The sequence below is a fragment of the Blennius ocellaris genome, assembly GCF_963422515.1.
Source record: "Blennius ocellaris genome assembly, chromosome: 1".
NCBI classification, from domain to species: domain Eukaryota; kingdom Metazoa; phylum Chordata; class Actinopteri; order Blenniiformes; family Blenniidae; genus Blennius; species Blennius ocellaris.
The window spans coordinates 28,006,690-28,030,472 of record NC_137650.1 but is presented as its reverse complement, the minus strand read 5'-3'; the positions used below and the strand labels follow the sequence as shown (position 1 = coordinate 28,030,472).

Here is a 23,783-nt window from a genome sequence, read left to right as displayed (position 1 = left end):
AATTTGTAAAAAAATAAACAAACAAACCAAAAAAAACTAAGGTTGCTTGTCTTTTTGGAGAGGGGGATACATCATAAGAGGATGGTTGGAGTTAAATATAATTGCTATTATATGAACTAAGAAAGATTCACAATTCATAATATTGTAAATAATACAAATATTTCAGTAGCAGTGGATATGAAGAGAAGTATTATATCCCTGCTACCTTCTTGGGATAATCCCACAGAGGTTATAGAGTATACAGTTAGTGACATTTTAAACACAATTAAATGTACATGCTTCTGCGCTGCTTTTTCCTCAATACAATGAATTGTCAATATAGTTACTGTTGTGATAAGACTGTGTAGGGACTATTGGCAAAATACAAACAATGTTCTAAGATCTAGTGAACCTTATAGATCCCAACTCTTACCTTTGAACAAACTGTTGTCTGCTACCCATATAATTAGGCTCAGTGGGGAAATTGTCCGTCTGTAGAGAAGAGAGAGAAAAGAAAGTATGTAACACACTATTATGTAGTGAGTCCTGCTGTGAAACAAGAATTCCTACCGACATATGATTAATTATGCAGAAAAAAGGGAAGCAGAGGACAGAGAAGGGGAAAAAAAACACACACAAAAAACCACTGGAAATGTGAGCTCTATATCACCAATGTTTGAGCATCTCATTAACTACATAAAACGGGCTAATTAGGCATCCAAGCATAAGTCACAGATCCCAGCATCAAATCTGGTGGACATCATACAATCAATAACTACAAGGGCAAGAATCCTGATGGAAACAGAAAAACTTTCTATTTACAGTTTTGTAGAGTTGCATCAACTAACCAAATTACAGCATAATTTGTAGAAAAAAATTAAAATGCAGTTTTCTCCTTGGGCCTTTCAACAACCATTCTGCTGATTCCCTGAAACTACACTTTTTTATCCTCCTCCCAGTTTCACACATAGAGATAAATTGTTTTTGAGAAAATAGGGCTTCTATGTGTTGAACCGTATGGTGCTTATTCGATATGGGCAACCTGATCATACACTGGGGGCTTCAAGCTATGTGGATCGATGCAAGAAAGAACACTACATGCACACACAAAATTGCACAAACAAGATAAAGTCTTACGCACACGCGTTCTAGAACAAATATGACACATTTGACAAAATACAGTGGCATAATAGAATAATAGAACAAGCCCTTTTACAAAAACTGCACATACACGCATGCACGCACACACAATATCTTGTGGAAATATGATGCAGTTCTTTTCAGTCTACATCAATCTAACTGGTACTAGACACGTACTATCTGCTGATCTAAGTAATTATATTAATGTTTATTATATGAGTGCTTTAATTCATGTCGAAGGACATAAAAGGTCACAAAGATTCTATTGCGATGTCTGACATTTAGAGAAAAAAACATTCATTTTGCACTAAATGAAAAAAACTATTGAAATGAAATACACAGAGCTCTTGCAAGAAAGAACACAAGGAGCAAATATTAAATTTTTTTCAGTTATAAATTCTTCCAGGCATTTAAAAATAAATGTGTCCACCATCCGTGTACACAGAGGTATCGGCATGAAGGGAACAAATGTCTTCATAGAGTTGCACTGGCATTCATCACAGCAACACAAATAATTACGCTGTGTTGTGCACAACTCTGTCTTGAATTCATAGCTGTAAAATGTCATGTTTAGTGAGTAATGTCTCGTTGCGCCAGGGTTTTTCACATGCACAGCTTGACTCACAGTCAATACAGTATTTCAATGTCATCCATGCTCTGCGGCGGCTCATTCTGAAAAAGGGTGTGTGAAGGTCAGACAGGCCACCTCAGTACTCTGACCTTCCATGCTTTTGCCAACACCTTTATCGCTACCTAAACACTTTATTCCCCCTCAGCCTTCAACAGTATTAAACGAAAACACCTTCAAAATTGATCAAAGGCAGGAATCTGACCACAAAGTAAAAGAAGAATGAATTTTTGAAATCGTTTGGCATTGAAATGATAAAAGCCCGAGTTTTTTTTTTTTTTTTTTTTTTTTTAAAGAGATGGAAGTTTTATATTGATGTGCCCCTTCTGTACTTTTATAGCCAAGAATCAACCTTGGACATATTTTTCAATCAACTCTACACTGTTCGCACCAAACCTGATCAAGAGGGAAGGACATTAACAGAAAGGGTCTTCCTTATTATTGTAGGGTTTATTTTCCACACCTGTGCTTGCTAAAGCGAATGATATCCTTGTGCACATAGGATTTTCTAATTCATGCCAAAGCACAAAACAGTTTAATATTTTTTATAACTCATGGTAACACTTGCCATTGTTAGCATAATACCCAAATGGTCCAAAATAGCATTAAAGACTATTTGATACTGTGTTGGAAGTTATTATGGTATTCATTAATATAAAAGTGGACCCTGGATACCTCCAAGGCTTACTGCAGGTTGCTATGAGACAAAAAACCTGTAACAGTATCTACTAAATATGCTAATGATTCTCAAAACTATTTCAGGATCTGTTTCTGGCTCCCTTCATGGGACTGGGACATGTGATGTGACATGAGGTCTGTTTTAACAGCTATACTGTAGAGGACATACACCTAAGTCTAAACAATGTGTGTATTGAGGCATGTATAAGGCTACAATCCAGTACATAGTTCAAAACATTTGAACTTCCACTCTTAACTATTCCTAGAATATGGCAATGTATTCGTCAAGCAGTAGTGGATGTGACAGCTGTAGCCATTAGCAGAGTATTGCTGCGGTTTGACAAATGAATATTTTTTCAGCCATAGCTCAATTGTCGGGAATGAAGAAAATATTGGGTACAATGACTGCTATGTATGTATAACTATGCACTCTGCTACCTTAGACATGCCCATATCGATCCTATTTTTTGTCTGTTTGTTTGTTTGTTTGCAACAAGCAGAATGCATGCAGGTTGTGAAATACATCTTCTTAATAATAAGAAAACTCCATTATGAATGTCAAACCTTGTTGTAGATTGTAATCATGCTTAAGAATAATCAATATGTCCCTCAGGACTGATCTTATACGTAGACCAAAATGGCTATGAGCGCATATACATATATATACAAACAATGTCCGCTGGTTATTTACGCCTCATGTGCACGAGGTACGAGATTTGCTCCTACTTTGTTCTGAAACTCACTGAGATAGAGCTCAACAAGTCATGGTAGTTTACCAACTTTCTTTATTTTCCTTCAAAGTAGCATTTCATTCATTAAGCCTATATTTTGCAAAGTTAATAAAAGTGAAGAATTAGTCATGGATTTGGTCTGTGAGTTATTTCCATTCCATAATGTAGTATTTTTGACTAATGTCATGATTTAAAGACAGTCAGGCTGGCAGTTACGCGGCAGTTTTCTAGATAAATAGACAAACTGCACTAAAAATCTCCTCCATGGAGGTACAAATGCATATCACACTTAAAGTAGCTTGTGCTCCACCCCTCCACATGCCAATAAAGAGCACATTACGCCACTTCATAGAAATCTCTTTCCTGCCAATTAGACTGCAGCCTGATCTTAAACGTCCATCTCTTCCTGTCTGTCTGTACTGCCCAGCCCTTTCACTACAATGGGCCTCTTTCCAATTAAAGGGTCGATAACGGCCAGTATGTGCTTCTTTGTAGTGAACAATTCAGTCTGCCACGAATGACAGGATAAATTGAGAAGTGGTGATAAACAGTAGATATATAAGCAGTGATCACATTAATATATATATAATATATTTAGTTGTATTTATTTATATATATTCTTTTTATTGACTATTTGGTTGTAGCTTTTGCGAGAACCATTAAATATTTACTGCCACATGTTTTGCCAGTGTGGAACTTCTTGAAATGACCTGCAATGAACTGAACTAAAGTGAGCTAAATCGAACTATATGTTCAGCCTTTGGAGTCTGAAAACTTAACTAAATATAAATATATATATATATATATATATATATATATATATATATATATATATATATATATATATATATATATATATATAGTACCTATAGTACCTATTCAATACAAGAAAATCCTTGCCGTTTTTTTAATGTAAATCTATCTTTTTCTATCTATCTGGAGTATACATTGGTGGTGAAGATGGGAATTACAAAAGCACACATTGCTGTATTTTGGGCTATGATGTCTTGTACACAGTCCATGTAGCAAGGCCAGAAAGGTCAGAGAGACACTGAGTAGAGTGAGGCTGAGTAAGTGTAAAAAGCTGCACTCTATTCTGTATTCCCATTGAGGCCCTAAGACTGACCGCTCCGACAGCCAGCCGATTGAGACAAATGGGACGAGCATATTGGAGTGCTGTTCTTCTCTCAGGCCATGTCGGTGCATTTTAGGGCACTGTTCATTTCTATGGGCGTATACTTGCGTGTTTCCATTGCCGTGTGTTTCTGTGTATGTGTATTTGATATCGTACATAGGGGTGGTGAACAAGGACAAATTGCTGCTTCTCTTTCACACATCATTGGACAGCTCTCTTTTATTCACAGGAACATGAGTACGCCCCTCCCCGCTTCTTCTGCTCCTTCGAGGTGTGATACATGCATTTGTCCTTTACTGTCTACCTGGAAACATACATAATTCTCATTCAGTGAGTGCATACACGTGCGAGCACACATTTCTTCAGGTCAGATGGTGTGAGGGGTTCCTAATCAAGCCTTGTCACTAAGCCATAAACATCGATGCGGAAGGTTTTAATCTGATTTAATCTGACACTACAAAGACTGGATGTCTTTGTAGTGTCTTTGTATGTGAGTGACATTGCCACCAAGTAACTTTAAGTTTATTCCACTTGGACAACTCTCAAAGTAGATCAGCAACAGCTAAATGGGAATAAAGGATGATGAGCCAGAGAAGTTTAGAGGACAGAAGGTGCGCTGGTGAGGGAAAGGACATGAAACAAAAGCATATAATAAAAGGACAACGCAACGGACAAATAAGGGCAAGATAGCAAAGTGAAGGGATGATTGAGGGAGCGGAAAGATAAAATGGGCGGAGTAACAAGACAATAATTAGACTGCATTGACTAGTTAGTGGCTGTGGAGCAATTGCAAGTGATCAGATCTAATTAGCATTGAAACATCTTTCTGGAGATAACGGAACAATCAATCTGTGGGCTTAAGTGAACTTAAAGCCATCAGAGTCTTCTTACTGCCTGCTAACCATCTTCCACAGATAAGTGAGTAGATGTCTAATACAAATAAAGTTCAGAGAAGCCAGACAGTGGTAATGATGGCCACTAACATCGACGAGTCAGATTTAAAGGATTGTGAGTTGTCACCAATCCTGATGGACGTCTACTGCATCCAATTGTTCAGGGCAGTACTGAATCAAAAAGTAGACTTACAAAGACTCGATGTAAAGGTGATGTGGTAAAGACATTATTAGTTTTATATCCTTTGTTAGACACTGATTTAGCTAATATATCATTATAGTTTTTTGAGACTTTTCTATTTGTGACACGTAATCCGCAAAAACAACAAGTATATAACAGGTCAACACTGCATTCTGTGCAATAAGCCCTGAGAGAAATTATTCTGAAGTACGTCTTCCTGAGAATAAACAAAAAAAAAAGGAAAAATGAACCTTGCAAAAGTCTAGTCTTCTGTTTGCAATTACACTACATGTCAACAACACTCAAACACAACCTCTATCATAATTCCAGGATGCCTGAGTGAGCTGTGTTGTTGACAGTCATTCAAAAAAAGTAGTTAAACTGGCATCTCTCAAGTGTGCACAAATGCAACTGTATAAGTGACAGCAGGCACAGCTCAAATCAAGCATGCATACTCAGCAAATCTCTGGGTGCAGAAGGAAAAAAATAATACAAGAGAAATGTGTCTTTTTGCAGTGCAGGAATTTTTAGTAAGGAGCCTTCACACCTACTGTGTTGGGTTATTCATCTAAACTGTACTGCTCGAATTGTAATTCTTTAGTTCTACTACTTTTAACTGGAAGTCTGACAGTTCGGTCTTTCCAACACAAAGGCAAGATTTAAAGACCAAACCTCTTTTTGGTTGTTGTGTGACAGTGCCGAACTTCCAGATATATTGACAGTCAGAATGCATCATCATCATCTGCAGTTTTCTGATTATATCCAGTATATAGTAAGCAAACCCTTGCAGCAAGATCTTGTTCTAAATGATTTGCAACATTGAGTCAGCCACATAAACAGACTGACTATACTTACCACCAAAGTCTTCATCACCCAATGTCAGTTTACCGCAGCAGTCATATAAACAGCTGTCCTGATATCTATATAACAAAAAACGCATCTTTTAATGCATACTCTACAAATAAAATATATTTTTTTTCTAATGGACAATCTACCTGAAGGAGGATAAACCTCAGTAAAGTGAGATAACATGCTGGGAAATCACAGGCACTGCAATGATAGCTTATCACTGGCGACAGTATTAGAATATTGATTATTTGTCTCTTCCCTTGTGATTAGTCATTTCAAGTATCTCTCTTACTGACCGTCTCTGTTTTACTCTACATACAGTTAATTGTAGTGAGCTCAAACTTAGTCCCACAAATGTACAAATCCGCAAAACAGCTGAACATGAATAAAGTCGCCCACATCTGCACATGTGAGAGTGGCTGCTTATGTTTTTGGGTAAAATTGGTGGTTTATTATGAAGCTGGTGACTCAGGCAGCTCTAATCCAACTCAATAGTCTCATCTTGTTAATCATGGTTTGCCATAATTCATAATTCATAGTAGAACTGCATTTTGTTTGTTTATTTATTTATTTAGTGTTCGTGTTCATTTGGTGGGGAATGGAGGTTTTTCCCTTCATTAAATTGGGCTAAGTAGCACTTTGGAGGCTTTCACACTTGCATAAACAGCATGACCTCTCCCTTGCCTGTTCATTCCTAAACAGCAAAGACACAATATCCATAATTAATATGCAACCACTCTCATTGATTGTCTATTATTTTGGTTGACCGTACAGTGCCATTAGAGATGCTTATTAGGAACCCAGGGGAAACCATCAAGTCGTCTTAGTGGCACGACATTTTTCATTTTCAGTCTCAGTGAAGACACACTTCACATGAAAAAAAAAGAAAAATTACAGAAGAACATAAAGTCATTGGAAAAAGTTGACTTGTTATTCAAGCCACACACTGACTTGAGGACTAAAATCAAACAGGTGAAAAGCAAGAAGACAGCCTGTGCAGTTACTGATAATTTATTATTCCTTGTGAAGCGTGGATATAATTTTCTCTTCTGTCTACGAAATGACTGCTTTGGTCATATTTCTAAGGTAGTTTGTCTATGTATCACAAGGATAGCTGCATTTACCTTAAAGGTGCAGCGATAAAACAGTCTATCAGTTCCAAGGGCTGCTTTTGTGAACACATTCATCGATTTGTAATAATGTTTATCATTTGATTTAAGAGCCTATATTCCTTTTGTATTAAGTATATAAAAAGAGATAAAAGAATGCACAGAGGGATAAAGTCCTGAATCTGACAGACGGTCAACAAAGCATTGTTAAATGTACTTTCAAGTCTGCCATTATCATCTTGAGAATCAACTCACGTAGAATATAACAAAAATTCAAACTTCTGAGAAGAGTGCATATCCTTGAACTTTCTTCTCTCGCTTACTCTCTCAACCACACATAAATAGACTATAGACTATAAAAGGTACTGAGTATGGTCTCAGCTTGCCTTTTGTATAATGCTTGAAAACTTTTGAATTAAGAAGCCTTGTCTAAATGAGCATGTGGCAATATAGAATAATCTGTATACCAAAAATGAGAAAATTCAGGTAATAATCTATTGTTAACTCCTTTGCATGTAATTGATTCATTAATCGGCCAATTAAGCCGTGATTGACTAAATCATCATTATCTGACTAAAATGAACATTACTTATATACTATTATAATGTTGACCAAAATCCCCTCGGGCGAAGATTACAATAAGCTGCCACATTGGGATCACATAACCGAAGCTCAACAATGGCAAACATTCATATCTTAGTTTCTCTCAATTTGAATGTGACCTATTTTACACTGCACCTGTGGTACAAAATAAAATGAACAGAAATCAGCAGTGCTTTACTCAAAAATCCAAACATTTCTAATAAAATTAACAAGTTAACTAATAACTGAATTTCTGTTGTACAGATTGAGATGAGACAAGTGTCATCATTAGTATTTTACAATACTACAGTGTATATAATGGTACATTTCAATCAATAAAAATTAAACAAATAGTTTTTTGCTGCAAATAGTAGCGACGTAGTGCTTGTGCCATTGTGGGATTCACTCTGCCAGTTTTTTCCTCCACTAATACTAATTACAGTGGTTCATGTGCACTTGAGGGGTAGCAGTGTTTAACAAGGCAATTCTTTCAAAGGACCTATTTTTGTATTTTACATGTTTAAACAACGACACACAGAAAATGTAATCACCAGATGTTTTCAGATGGAAAAAAAAAGGCTCTTAGAATACATATTGTAAGTTTATATTGCTTGCTCGCCAGCTGCTGTACATTTGTCTTTAGGCAAACTGAACATGGGACAGAATAAAATGCCATGTGAGTGGGATATTCAGGCATCAAAATTAATTCCAGTTTCATAAGGGTGGCATTGGCAGAATTCATATCCTAACAAGCTGCAAACTAAATTCAAATTGAGTAAATTCATAGGACTGACCCTGGGGTTTTTGGAACTGAGTGAGCAGTCTGCCATAATCCTCTTCTACCAGACCAGGGAATTGGTGTCTACATGTGTGAGGGTGTGTGTGTGTCTGTGTGTGTATTATTCATGCAGTGGAGACACAAATCTGTTTACACAGTCACTTTGTTGGAATCCACCACTCTTTTGCAGGAGATAAACATCAATTGCTAATTTTTAGGGGAAAATATTTGAGGACAGGTAGTTTTAGGTCAAAATGAGGTATCAGATATGATAAATCCTGCAGTGATCAGTGGCCAACAAAAGCGACATGCAATTCAATGTATGTCCTTTGAAGGGATGAAAACACTGCCTGTGTGGGTGGTCAGAGTGAAGGGGGATACTTAATAACTGAAAAGTGAGTCACTTAAATCAAAAATTATGTGAAAAAATGTCTTATTTGATAGCTTTCCAAAAATGTAACATTACTGCCAAGCACAGTTTACTTTATCTGTCAAAGCACATTGAAAGACAGCATACATATATAATTGATGGTGGAGACAAAAAATAAGCTGGTGACTGAGAGTATGTGTTATTTTCCCCTGAGCCAGTATTGTGAAGAGCTGTCACACCTGTGGGCTGTGCAATGAAATGAGGCAGTCTGTTCGTGCACTGGCAGTCAAAACAGCACCAAACCACAGATATTAATTAAATAGGAGCTGGACATGAAATGAAATTGCCCCAAATCACAATCTCCTAGACAAAAGAGTCTGACTGGAACAGGCTGTGACCCCATCTCTGTTTTCCAAATAGCAAAAAAAAAAAAAATCCTTTTCTCTCTGTCTTTTTTTTTTGGTCTCCAGTAAACAAGGGCAGAAAAACACGTCATTTTAATCACGTTCAAAAATTGTACAACTTGTGAAATTTTGCATTTATCTCTTACTCTGTTATTTAAGGAAGTCTGCCATTCTTACAAGGATAGCGATAAAAAAAAAAAAAAAAACACAACAACACAGAAAACAATTGAGGAGTCAGTTCACTTGTGGCTGCCATTTCTGAGGCCAGCTCAGAGGAAACTTCTCTACTCTGAAGAGGATGTCTGCCACAGAACACCATGTTTGTTCTACTATCAACACAATCCACAGCTGTGGCAGTTTAGCCCCAGGAGTAAATGATAAATGTAGCTTTTAACATTGACATCTATTCAGACACACAAAAATCCTTCACATAAACAGTTTGCTGACACTCAGCGATCTTTTCCTTTATTACTTGAGATATTTTCTGTAGACATTTACCCAGCTGTTGTGAGTTTCTAACAGCTGGAACAAGTATTGTGATCATTGATAAAGGGAATTGAACAAACATTGAAGGAACTGTATACAAGTAATGTTAGATAATAGAATTTGAGTGAACTAATGCCACACTTTGGAAAGTGTGATTGAATACTACAAATGATGGTTGAAGTAGGTGACCTTTGTACACAGGCTGCTAATCACTGAATGCCTTCAACAGCTTCGAGTCAGCACTGACCTTGCTCCACTCTCTATTATCCAAAGACATGCAGCAGAGATTATGCATTTATCCATTAATTAAATTTTTTTTTTAATCTAAACTATACAAACAGCTGCACTGTATGTACCTTTCTCTACTGAAGGCAAAATCAATGTTTGATCTGAAGAGTCCATTCAAACTGCTTGTTTTGTGGATTAAGTACATTGTTCTGTGAGCGCTATCAAAATCTGACAGCCCTTCATACTTCATGTCAATGTTATTAAAACAAACAGTTATTATCCAAAGCGCATACAAAATTTAAAATGGACAGTTTTGTTCTCCGTGTGTCTGAAGTGGGTGGACTGGTGTTTTCTCTATTTAAACGGTGGCGACTTATAGAAATAACTCTACGAATGGAACCTTTCTGAACAAACCTGAGTGTCACTCAGCAGCTGCCATCTGATATACCCCCATAATAATTATAAATGTCCACAGGAATGGCAATGTGACAAGTTATGTGTCAAACATCTTTATAAGAACCTATTAGAAGATGCTTATGGAGAATAGTAAGGCCCTTACTTGTTTTCCAGGATTACTATTGCAACAACACATCATCAGTAGGGTAAAACTAACCTGTGTGTATCCTGCAGGGGCAGGTCTTGTACCAAAATACCATTAAATCAGCTGCAGACATAATGTTCACCCACAATTACATAGACTTCAGATAGACTTTACCTGTATAGCACACTTCACTGCTTCACCGACCATTCTCACTGTGTTTTTTGTGGTTTGTCTTGGTCAAAAGGTTGAGGAACAAAAGTTGTCATCACAAGTATGTGAGTTTGATTCCCACTGCCTCGGTTAACACTGTACGCCCCTGAGCCTGGCCCGAGATCCCCAACAGCTATGTGTGTTGTTTAACTATGAATATGATTGTTTAAATGGAGAGAAAATTTCCCCAAGGGATCAATAAGCTATTCCATAAAATCTTTTACACTGTTAGTTACATTCAGCTGATCATGCACACGCACGTGCGCGCGCGCGCACACACACACACACACACACACACACACACACACACACACACACACACACACACACACACACACACACACACACACACACACACACACACACACACACACACACACACACACGTACACACACACACACATGAGGATAGGTGCCATGCCGGTAACTCAGTTGCCAAAAACAGTTTTACTGTGAGTAAAAGTCTTATTGGTAACTGAAGCAGCAACCTTGGAAATGAAAAATAACCCAGTCTACCAAGTGAGCCGCAGCTGTCTGTTACATTGTTAAATATATTATTAGGGCATCTTATCTTTTATCCATTTTCATGAAAAAACAACTTCATTTGAATGTAATGGTGAAGAGAAATCATAAAACAATAATAGAGAGGTTAACAAGACAGAAGCTGAGACCAAGTAAACAATCACATAAAAGAGAAAAATTATTCCGTTTGAATTGATGGAGGAAGCCCCATCCTGTAGATGAAAGGATTTTTTAGATATTTCCCAAAAGACCCAGAACCAAGGCCAGGCGCATATCTATACAGATACACAAACATGAGACACACAATGAGCACATATGTGTAATATCAATGCATGCACAAGTGCACATAAACACACCTGGGTTCTCCTCCTTTGCTTCTACACATAACCACACTCACACCCACATCCACACACATGCCCACACAGCAGATGGACTATGTTTCACTTCAAGGTCACCTATCTACTGTATATGTATCAGATCAGAGGGGCTGGGGTATATTAGCAAAGGATGAACCAGATAGGGAGGGAATGGAAGACAGGAAGGATACTGTCCATACACCTAGCTAAAAGCTGACAGGAGGCTTTAAGATAATGCTCCGTTGTCAAAGTGTTGGACGCTGGTTCCTCTCTATCTCTTTTAAGTGTGTCTATCGTGCATTAAGGATCTGTCAGACCAGCTTTAGCATTAATCAGCCAGCCCACTGAAGAAACAATCGCATAATCTCAGGCTGTAAACCCCGCTGACCTTCTCTTCAAATGCATATATATACTCCCCTTCAAACCTCAGTCATTTAAAGGCACACGCAGGCCCCTGCTTCTGTGCTGGTAATTTGTTTCCTCCCCATCTCCCTCCCCTGCAGTACATCGGATTGGTTCCTCCCTCAGCAGCACCCAGCCGATGTCTCTCCACCTGGGAGTACATCGACTCAGCATGTCAACGTGACCTCAAAGAGGACGCATTTCAGACAATGTGTAAAGAGAGTGGTTGTTTTACCCCATCAATCTGGAGAGAGGAAAGGTGAGGGTGGAGGAAATGAGAAAGGGGAGAGGGAAGAAAATGGGAGACAGAAAGACAGAAGAGGAGAGACAAATCAAAAAAGGAGGAAAAAATGGGGGGTAAAGAGAAAAACTTCTATTCATCATTTCGGCAGTGTTGAGTGTATAAATAGCAAGATCTGTTCAGAGTTATCACTGAGCCGATGCTTCCATCGTGGTACTTCATTTATTAAGACTGTGCACAGATCAATACAGCAGACATATACACCCTGTACTGTTGACAAGATAATCTCATCATTATGAATTTGGCTTGGATCGTCAGTAACATGAGCAATTGCAACGCTTATCTAAGATGACAAGAGCGGTGAAAAAAAAAAAAAAACAGAATCCAAAAAGGATAGTCGGAGCATGAAGAGGGGGAAGCCAGGAAGAGCAAGCAAGCACTAGCTTTTTTTTTTTTTCAGTAAGCAATGCTCTGAGCAATAGCAAATGAAAAACAGTAATTCAGTACCAAACAGAGCAAAAATCAATAAGAAATGAAGCAAACCAGCAATTGATCTGAATGCTAAAGGCCCCCAAAAAGATTTCTCTCTTAGACATAAACCCAGTGAGGGGCCAATTGAGTATGTCTGCGTGGTACAATAGAGAAAGATGTGACCAGCCAAATATACCATTTTCAAAACACCATTAACGCTCGCCATTGCCACTGCGACCCTGTAGAGCAAACACAGTCAACATTTGACGACAAATCTTGTGTGCCCACCACTTAGTGGACCTTTTGTTTAGGCAATAACATCTCAGAGTGCCGACTCAGTCGCCTCTGTTGCCACAAACACATAACAGCCACTGCAAAACACAGTGGCTGTCAATTCCCTTCAGACACACACAGGGCTTTAGACATGGGAGTCAGATTTCAAACTGTGCTATAGATATAAGCAAGAATAGAGGAGCCAGTTGGATCTCTCCTATTAGAGTGTCAGACTTTCTTGAGACACACTCTTACCATTCACACAAAAACATACACCGGCAGGATTACAGCTTCAAAATAGAATAAAAAATACTGTTCAAATTGCAACACAATTTGTAATTTCCTGTATGGGGGAAGTATCATGTGGTCCGCTGATTGTACAGGTGAAAATAAGTTGTTTTATATCAGTTTGTTTTGACATGTGGTTAGGTGAAATTAGAGCAAATGAGATGGTATTCATGGTATACCCCTCCAATCAATTAATCACATTACTGATGTAGCTGAAGAAGTGCTGATCTGTAAAAGGCAAGGACAAGTAGAGAGAGATTCAGGCAGAGAGGGATAAATCATTGCTCTAATACTAATGAGATAGAAGGTGAGAACAGATTCACATAACTCATTCTTTGAGCTGCGTGTTGTTTCTACAGCACATGCCTAGGGGGCACAGTGAAGGAAGATGTGGCAGAAATAAAGGCTCTCTCATGTTGGACTGGTGCCAAGACACAGCAGAGTGAGTTCTACTTTGTTTGACTTTGAAAGTGTTTGGTTTACAGCAAGGAGACCCAGCTGCTGGCAGGTAAAAGAATACATCATAATGCCTTGTATACCTATGCAGTCTTCTATGGGCTTTGCATCATACTGCACAATACAATGTGGTCATTCTCATCTTCAGCCACCTACTGCTGCAGGTAGAGCACCCCACCGCTTAAAATGTTAAGTCTGAAGACCCCAGGTGGGATCTAAGAGCCTTGAGGGGGCAGCTGGCCCCGACAGGGAAGCCCATTTCAACCTGAGGGAACCAGCAAGACTGGTGCTTCAGAGCACAGCTGGTGGTCTCGGAGCAATGTGTGTATATGTGTGTGCGAGTGCATATACATACACACACATATACTTGCAGACACATGGCAGTGAAATCTCATATTCCTCCACTGTGAAGGTTATGTTTTCATCTCTTGTTTCAGCGACCTCTGTTAATGCTCAGTTGGCTCCTTGTAACTTGACTTCTTTCATCGCAACACAAGCAGCACCAAAGTTACTGGAAACATGCACATATATGTATTTTCTTTTGGGGGGGGGGGGGTCACAATCTTCTTTTCTCTAAAATATATCATGCATTGAAGGGAGTGAGATTGAAAAGGAAAAAACTGCATTTCAGTAGTCGAATCCTTAGGTGAAAAATGCACGAATCCATCTGGTGCATTGGTACAACTGCAGTACAACAGAAATATGGGACCCTGTTGAAATATATCAGCGGAGTAAGAAAAACAAGACTGTCTGACAGGGAGCAGCGACAAGACTGACAGTCAACACAAGCAGCAGCAGTCGTGGCCTCAGCAGCCTTGTAATGACACCGTAGGAAATTAATTAATAAGTCGCACAGTCCGGACGTCTTCCTATGGAAAGTAAATCAATCAAAGAAACAGACTGGTCTGCTCGACAGACTGACTTGATATTTAGAAGCTGTGTTGTTAGTGAATTATTCCTCATCATCCATGTTTCTTCTATAACTCACAACACACACACACACACACACACACACACACACACACACACACACACACACACACACACACACACACACACACACACACACACACACACACACACACACACACTAACTGAAAAGTGAATGTCTACTGACAAGCAGCAGTCTTATTATTATGCCCATGTCATCTCCAATGGGCTGCTTCCTACTGAACCAAGCAAATTGGCTTAAAGTGTCCGGCCAATCTGGCTATCACAGAGGTCAACTTGTGTTCTCATATCCTGTCTGTTTCTGTGCACAAGCAATAAATAAAATTCTTTTGTTGCCCTGCATTGCCAGTTCAGGAGGTCTGTTAAAATAATTGAATTATGTTGCACAGCTAAGTGCTGTGTCCATATGAATGCACAGCAGATGGCTGAGCTAGACGGAAAAGACTTACTTACTGTTGTCATACATTTTTTTGTCCCACTTCCTAAACTGGCTTACATTATAAACAAAAGTTGAGTTAATTGCTCATTTAAAAACTTTAAATGTAAAATTTTCCATTTTAGTACACATAAATACAAAATAAGGCCTGCTTGTGGAATGCTGCCTCCAATCTCAGATTGATTCTCTTCTTTACTACTTAAGCAGATTGTCTTGCTTAAGTTTCTTGAAACTTGAAAAATGCCATTGAGACAGATAAGAGCTGAAAACAACAGACTATTTGAGAGGTTACTACAGCTTTCACTACTCTCTATGATGCTGTCTCACATTACACACAGACAGAGAGAACAGAGTGACTGAATGCCTCAAATTCTGCTTACATCAGATACTAAGTAGCTTCTGTTTCCCACTTATCCTCTGTTTTACCCTCCTCTTTGGACCATGTTCACAAATATGTGGTGAGAGACCGCTGATGTTTATCGTGACATCTTCCACTTTCCTCCGATCTGTTAAATGTTATGATTTATTAATGAGGGCCGATGCAAATATAGCTACTGTTTTGTACTGCGCTTTACTTAGCTGCTACAGCTTCAACAAACACTCGCGCTGTATTGAAACGAGCACTTCTGAAGCATCAGATATAAAGCCAGCGATGATATCTAATGAACAAAACATGCAGTAAAAATGTTTTTGTAACATTTTAGTTAAATAGATGTAATGTAATTTGTTGTTCCCTAGAGCAACGCTCTGTGGTCTGACTTCACTTCCTCTCAGTTGTCTCTCTCATATGAGCTTTGGGGGAGATGAAGAAAAATAAAACTTCCTATTAATAATTCAAAATTTCAGCGTGTAGTGTTATGTACAGTAGCAGCAGGATTATTTGAGGAAATGTGAAGATACACCCTAAGGCAAGCTGGGTTTTCTTTTTTTTTTAAAAATACTGGCAAGTTCAAATAAAACAAATCAAGCCGAGTGACGCCAAAGCTCAAGTGGGAGACAAATGCACACAAATTACAATTGGTTTTCTTGGAATTGCCGCTCATTCCTGTAAACGACTGTTTGGAAATGCAGGGTCTGAGCTGCCACCACATTGCTGGCTGACGAAATTGTTTCAATATAGACAGGTATACCGAACTTGTTCCATAAAAAGCTTCAGAGGAAAGAAGTTATCTAAAGATGAAGGGGAAAAATGAAATAAAGAGTGCTTTTCTATTCATTGCCTCTGTGGCCACTGAAGTGTGGGAGCAATTTCAATACAATATACAGCGGAGGCTTTGATAAGACTTTTCGGTGGAATCCTCAAAAACAGCCCGAGCCTGGTTACATGTGCATCAGTATGTTTGTGTGCATGAGTGTGTGCATTTCTTGGAGGAAGGGTGTTTCAAGGTTCGGACAAATGCAAGATTGTCACGCTCATAAAAGAGAGGGGCTCTGTCACGGAGCCTGCCAGCTAAAGGCTTAAATCACATGCCTGGAATACACAATGACGTTACACCCCCACACAACACACACACACACACACACACACACACACACACACACACACACACACACACACACACACACACACACACACACACACACACACACACACACACACACACACACACACACACACACACACACACACACACACACACACACACACACACACATCCACACACTCCCATACATACAAAAACAATCTGCCTAATTTATGCAGAGTAAGACCATTCCTCGAAGCATCCATTTTCAACATCTGCTCCAGCAACATTGTTGGCATGCATATGCTCAACCTAAACAGATCAAACAAGCGCAAATTCTATCTCCTCTGTAGTACACGCGCTTCTTAAATGATCACAGTCACACACAACAGATTTTTTTCAGAAATGTTTAACTTCACTGAATAGATTTGTTACTACCAATTATTTACCGAATGCATTCCAAAGCCTTGATGTATTGAGAGTACTTCCAGTGTTGTTTGTATTGATTCTCCTTTAAATATAATGAATTTGGTGTTCTGACACATTTGAATATTATTATTTAACCACTAGGGGTATAATAATGTGAGACAGGAACTTTAAGAGAAACAAATGTTTATACACGCACGCTGTTTTTTTTTTATTTTTTATTTTTTATTAAAGCAGCAGGAGACAGCAAAGAGAAGGACCCCTTTTCTCATCACCCTCATCTCAGTGCAACACCACACAAGGCAGAATACCGCCACCTAAAGGCAACTTCCAGAGACACTCAGACACTCATTTTGCCCTTGTACCACTTGCACCTTATTAACTTGGACGATATCCCACTGTGACAGGATTCTGGTTAATTAGTGTATTATGGTGAATCAAATTACACCACTCCAAACTTATCAAAACAAATCAATATGATAAAATATGGCAAGAACATTTGAATGTTTGGTTGCAAAGGGATCAGCATCTGAAAAAGGTAAAAGAGAGAAGCAGACACCTACGAGCCAGCCAGTTGAGCGCACAAATTGGCACAGCTGATGAAGCTAACAATAATGTGCAACAAAAACCCTAAGATGTATTGAAGACCGAGTGGGCACAGGCCAGCATTGCTGAGCGTTTTTATTGCAATCCCTTCTTCCGGAGCACTGAGGAATTTTGCTGCAGATTGGTTTAAACCTCGATTCCACACTAAGTAATTCCCTTCAACGCCTTAAGCGGAATTAGGCATCATTACGTATCATCCATTTCCTTATCCCAGGAATTCTCTTTACAAATGAAATGAAGCTCTCCACTTGGCCGGGCGCTGGCACGGTGGTGACAATGATAAGCACAGTAGAGCTTGGCTGATATGTTCATATTATTTCTCTCTCCCGGCTCGAGACCAAGTCCAGCCTGTCTGCCAGTGCCCCGCTATAAAACATCATTAGAGACCAGCAGCAGTGTGGAAAAAGACTTGGATCTGCAGGCAACTCCAGTGGCTCTACTAGTTGCAGATGGAGATAGGAGAACTAAGGTGCCCTTGTGCAACTCAGTTAGCCGGTGATGTGCTCTCTCACTTTGTCCGTCTCTTTATTTATTTTTCCTATTTAGCCTATGCTCTGTTGCAACTGTAGTGACATATAGGCTGAGAGGGTTTGGGATCGATGGAAGGGGAATTCTGTCTTTGTTTCCTGACATTTTTCCCATAGCCACTCTCCTGACTCAGGTTACTTACTGTCCACACGAGCGGAGAGAAGAGGCTGAAGTAGGGAGGAGGGAGGAAAGTGATACGCTCCTGTACAGCTTCTGAAGAAACTTAATGCCTCAGGCTATCTCCTTCTACACAGGTTTCTGTTGAATAATACAATAGAGCACCCTGCGCGCCTGATGCGTCAAGGGGACCCTCTGTAAACAAGACACCAAGGAAGGTGTTGTCTCTACTCCTGCTTATTTTCCCTTTGAAAGTCTGACTAAAAAGAGAAAAGGAAATTCACAAAATGGCTGTGCGGCAGCCTCACACAGTCCAATTCATCATCTCTACATTAGTAAAAGCTGCCCGCAGAACGGACCGGCGATTACTCTGTCCTTCTGTTTAAGAAGCCTCAACGGTCTTCGTGCTGACCCTTGCCCTTTGCAGCTGGTTCATAATAAAAGCAGAGCAGGGACTATGAGTGAGAACAACACACAGTGGTCATCCTCCCTGGTGGGAACACGTCGCTTTTGATCACAATCACCGAAACATGGAGCATACTGAAGTGAACGGGGACCTTTTAATGTTGGAACTATGAGGTTGAGTACATCAGGATGTAACTGGAAAGAATGTCCTGATTAGAGGCTGTTAGGTTTTAGGTAAAAATTATAATGTTACCAGAGCTGTCATCAATTCTTGCAGTAATAGTAATCACAGTATAATTTATGCACATTCATATAATTAGCTGTTATTTATACAAGCGTGAAGTTATAACATATATCATCCCAGGGCACTTTCCAAAGGAAGGTCACAATTTTTCAGAAATATTTTATGTGCACGGACTTAACAGGGAGAACACGCACGCACGCACGCACGCACGCACGCACGCACGCACGCACGCACGCACGCACGCACGCACGCACGCACACACAGGAAAAATTTCCAACAGAACCAGACTGACGGTGGGTGGCTGGCTGCCATGACCAATGATGAGGTTAACATCAGAATAAGGGTTAACTTTGCTTCGACTGCCCATTATACCCATTGTTACATACCACTGTCTTAAGCAGGCTTTAATCCTCTTCTGACACGACAGACTTTTAATGGGCTTAAGGCCAAAGACACAGGGAAGTTATCGCGTTAGAGGCTTATAAAGTCCTCGTACTACAAAGTCGCCTAAAGTAGCCGGGAAAATAAGTACAATCACTTAATCTCCAGGAATTAAAATCACTACAATAAGCCAGAAAAAAAGCCCCAGATTTTTTATTTTTTTTACAGTACTGAACATGCATCTGTCATGCACTGGAGGGAAGTTATTTAATTTTGATAACTGTTTGGATGTATATTAAAATAGTACTCAGGTAAATATGTTTAAAAAAGTAAAGGTTTAATTATTGGATTAAGACTAGAATATGTGTGGTGATTTAAAATAGTTTTGGCCCTGAAATGAACATATACCTGCTTATAACTCAGCCACAGGCTAAAGGCTTTACTCCAGAGGAATAATATGACAGTGATTGAGTGATTAATGAAAAATTTCAACAGGAAATCTGATTTCAAAAGCCTGCCGTGACATATTTCAGGCACAAATGATTTGTGTTGATGTCACTGGCTCTGTTGTATGAGAGCACCAGAATGACTGTTTAATCCTTCTAATGCTCACCCCTTCCTTTCTTGTCATTCTCTCAGTGCTCCTGGGCCTCGCTGCCTCTGCCTGTCCTTGTCGTCTTTTTCTTTCATTTCATAAAACAGGGGGCAAACGCTCATATTGGAAAATGGGAGCATTATGAGGGCTGTGACGTGAAAACAGTGGCACAACAGTGAAGGACAAGAGTGCAATTTCTCTTACCTGTATGATGGACATGCGGTTAGTAGGTGTGTCTGTAGTGCTGGTGACTGGGCCTGTGAAGCTGGTGTGGCATCCCACGTGGCCTTGGGGCACGCTGAGGTTATTGGCAGTGGGCTTTAGGTACATGACCTCTGATCTTGGTGAGCTGAGTGGCAGGCGTGTCTGGTAGTCAAAGTACATGGGAGAGGTGGCCAAGGAAGGGCTGCTTACCACATTCATCACATTCATGGCATCCCGCTCCTCCACCTCGCTCTGCACCAGCATGATGTCGTTCTTGTTAATCTTCTTCTTCTTGCCTTTTCCCAGCTGAGGATGCGAGTACTCTGCAATACGACAATTATAAGTACGAATCTCCTTGTTTTCCCGCTTGCACTTTATAGCTATGGTAACCATGGCAGCGAGAAGCATGATGGATATGATGCTCAGAGTTACAATAAGTGGCAGAGACATGTCCCAGTTTTGATTGTCCTTCATGTGCGGCAGTCCATCAGGAGGACGTCCATTGGATGCCTTGATGATGAGTCGGGCAGCAGCAGTTAGAGTTGGTTTTCCATGGTCCGACACTCGAATTATGAGCTCCACAATGGGGTTCACATCGTCCCAGAATGGGTGCGCTGTTCGCACCTCTCCAGTCACTGGATCAATCTCAAAGAGGTGCTCTTCATTGCCATCTGATATTTCATATGTGAGTCTTCCACTCTCACCATAGTCATTATCCACTGCTCTCACTGTAGTAACAATATAACCAACACCAACATTTCGTGGGACATGAATCTCAGCCGTGTCATTTTGGAGGAGTGGCAAAACAATGACAGGGATGTTGTCGTTGACATCCAAAACACTGATGCGCACAGTAGAGTTGCTCTCGAGATGAGGTGATCCTGCATCTTTAGCAAGAACTTTGAAGTCAAAGTACTTGATTTGTTCATAGTTAAACGATCTTACTGCATAGATGGCTCCATTAGCAGCATTTACGTTCACATATGTGTTGACATCGCCACCACTCACATTAGAGTTGATTATGCTGTAGTACACAGTGCCATTCTGACCGAGGTCCGGGTCATGTGCCAGAACTGAACCCAGGTACTCTCCAGGGATGTTGTTCTCAGGGATCTGAAGAAGGTAGACTGACTTTGTGAAGCGGGGAACATTGTCATTCTCATCTAAAATCTTTACAGTGAAGGATTTTGTGGAATTTAGAGGAGGAATGCCATTGTCCTTGGCAACAATGGTGACATTGTACTCATCCTGCACCTCCCTGTCCAAAGGTCTGTCTGTCACCACGGTGTAGAAGTTATCATAGTTCTCCTCAAGTTTAAAAGGGACGTTACCTAGCACTCTGCACTGAAGCTGCCCATTTCTGCCTGAGTCCTTGTCTGTGACACGGACGAGAGCAATGACAGTGCCTGGAGGTGCTGCCTCACTGATGGCCCCCTGTCTCACAGACACAAAGCCTATAGATGGCCAGTTATCATTCCTGTCAAGCACTTTCACTGTGACTTTACAATGGCCTGGGATTGGATTGGGACCGAGATCTTTTGCCTGGACGTCAATCTCAATAACTGGGCTCTCTTCGTAGTCAATTTCACCCTGAATCTTTATGACCCCCGTTCTGGAATCTATGGAGAAGAGCTCCCGGATTCTCTCCGGGGCATACCCACTAAAAGAATAGACTACCTGTCCGTTGTTGCCCTCGTCGGGATCTGTGGCATTTAAATCGATCAGCACTTTACCGGGAGGCGAGTTTTCAGGAATTTCCACTACATAAGAGGGCTGATCAAACACAGGGCTGTTATCATTGGAATCAATAACTTTTACATTTATCTGCATGGTACCTGACCGAGGATATTCACCACCATCAGTGGCTGACAAAATAAGGGTGTGATGGCTTCGCTCTTCTCGGTCCAGTGGACGTTGAATAACTAATTCTGGGAATTTAGTCCCATCACCACGGGATTTCACCTCTAGGGAAAAGAGATTGTAGTCATCGCGTGTTATTTGATAAGTTTTCAAGCCGTTTTCCCCTGCATCTGGGTCATGAGCACTGGTCAAGGGAAATCGTGTTCCTGGCACTGCATTTTCTGAAATGTCAATATCAATCTGGTCCGAGGGAAAAGTAGGCGAGTTGTCATTAATGTCCTGAATATCTACTTTGATCATACATATTTCTTTGTCATTGGCAAACACCTCCATGGAGAGCTGGCACTTGGGGTTTCGCTTACACAATGTTTCCCTGTCGATGCGCTGCTTTGTGTACAGCAGTCCGCTTTGGGGGTCCACGTCGATCAGATGCGGGGCTGAGTTCTCCAGTACTCTGAAGTTGGCTTTCTTACCCTGTCCTCCTTGCCCACTCTGTTCGAGTCCAAGTCTGGCATCTTTGGCAATGTTCCCAATCACTGTCCCTGGACCTTGCTCTTCTGGGACAGAGTAATTCAAGTTTTTCAATGTCAGGGCTTGAGCCCATAAGAGGAGAAAAAAGAAAATAGAAAGATACATCTCCACTCAGTAAAAGCTGCTGCAATCCGTGTCGCGTTTACGCCTCCTTCGACCTGTTGATATTTTGTCCAAATTTGGTGTTTCTATTATTCGGGATCAAATGAAGAGTTCTGTTCATCATGTGAGGCCTTGACATTTGTCTTTATAGATTGTCTTTGCTCTGTCGCTCTCCTCCTCTGCAAGCAATCTGTGGTGCTGAATACCTAATTTATATTCAGCTGAGCACCCAGACTCATCTGAGCAATAATCGCAATCCAGTCTCCAAACAGAATAGTCATTGTGAGTGTTCGCTCTTACCACCTAAGAAGACAAAAACAGAGGAGAATATATTTATTATGACATGTACTGTATATCTATGTGTCAATTTGTCATTGAAATGAAACACAGTGAGCTACAGGATCCATTTATCCCGAAAGAAATCAGATCCGCTGCCAAGACAAAAATGAAACAGGGCTCATGTGTAATTCATCTCCACGATTATGGGGGAAGCTTGTCAATTAGTTAACCTTGGGAAGACACTCTGCGCAGCCCAGATGCACAGACGAATAACGCTTCCCCTTGAAGCTTATTTACAACATTTACTATTATAAAAACAAGCTCCTGAAAACTGTCTCCAATCACTATCTGACCCTAGCATGAAAATGGCACTTCGACACATGATGAGGACGCTGACTGAAACTGTAATAGGGCAACTTTAATAATGTGATAACACTGCAGGCATACAAGTGGAAATGGCCTATTGTGGCAGCTATTCGAATAAGTGTGTATAAAATGAGCCTCTTTCACGCATTAACAAATCCGCATAATCCGGATATTTAAAATGAGCCTTATAAAAATTCAGAAATGAGCTGCCAACATCTCAGCACAGCCGTGTAATTCTCTCTGTCTCCTCTTTCCCCTCTCTCTTTCTCTCTCTCTCTCTCTCTGTCACTGAGACTCCTCGGTACCTCAAAGAAGAAGCTGTTGCATTCGCACCCAAATAGCGAAAGGTTGTGAAATA

The 23,783-nt window shown here is 40.2% G+C and overlaps 1 protein-coding gene across 2 annotated transcripts in view; it reads right to left on the bottom strand.

Moving 5' to 3' along the window:
* The window catches only part of pcdh17 (protocadherin 17), a gene marked incomplete at both ends in the record, with an annotated part of 53,102 nt that extends 30,319 nt beyond the window's left edge, over positions 1 to 22,783 (bottom strand). For both annotated transcript variants that reach the window (XM_080501417.1, XM_080501418.1), the window contains 2 exons: positions 413 to 471; positions 20,288 to 22,783. In XM_080501417.1, the coding sequence (XP_080357543.1) occupies positions 413 to 471; positions 20,288 to 22,783 (2,555 nt within the window). The remainder of the gene's footprint in view (positions 1 to 412; positions 472 to 20,287) is intronic.
* Between the last annotated feature and the right edge of the window lie 1,000 nt (positions 22,784 to 23,783).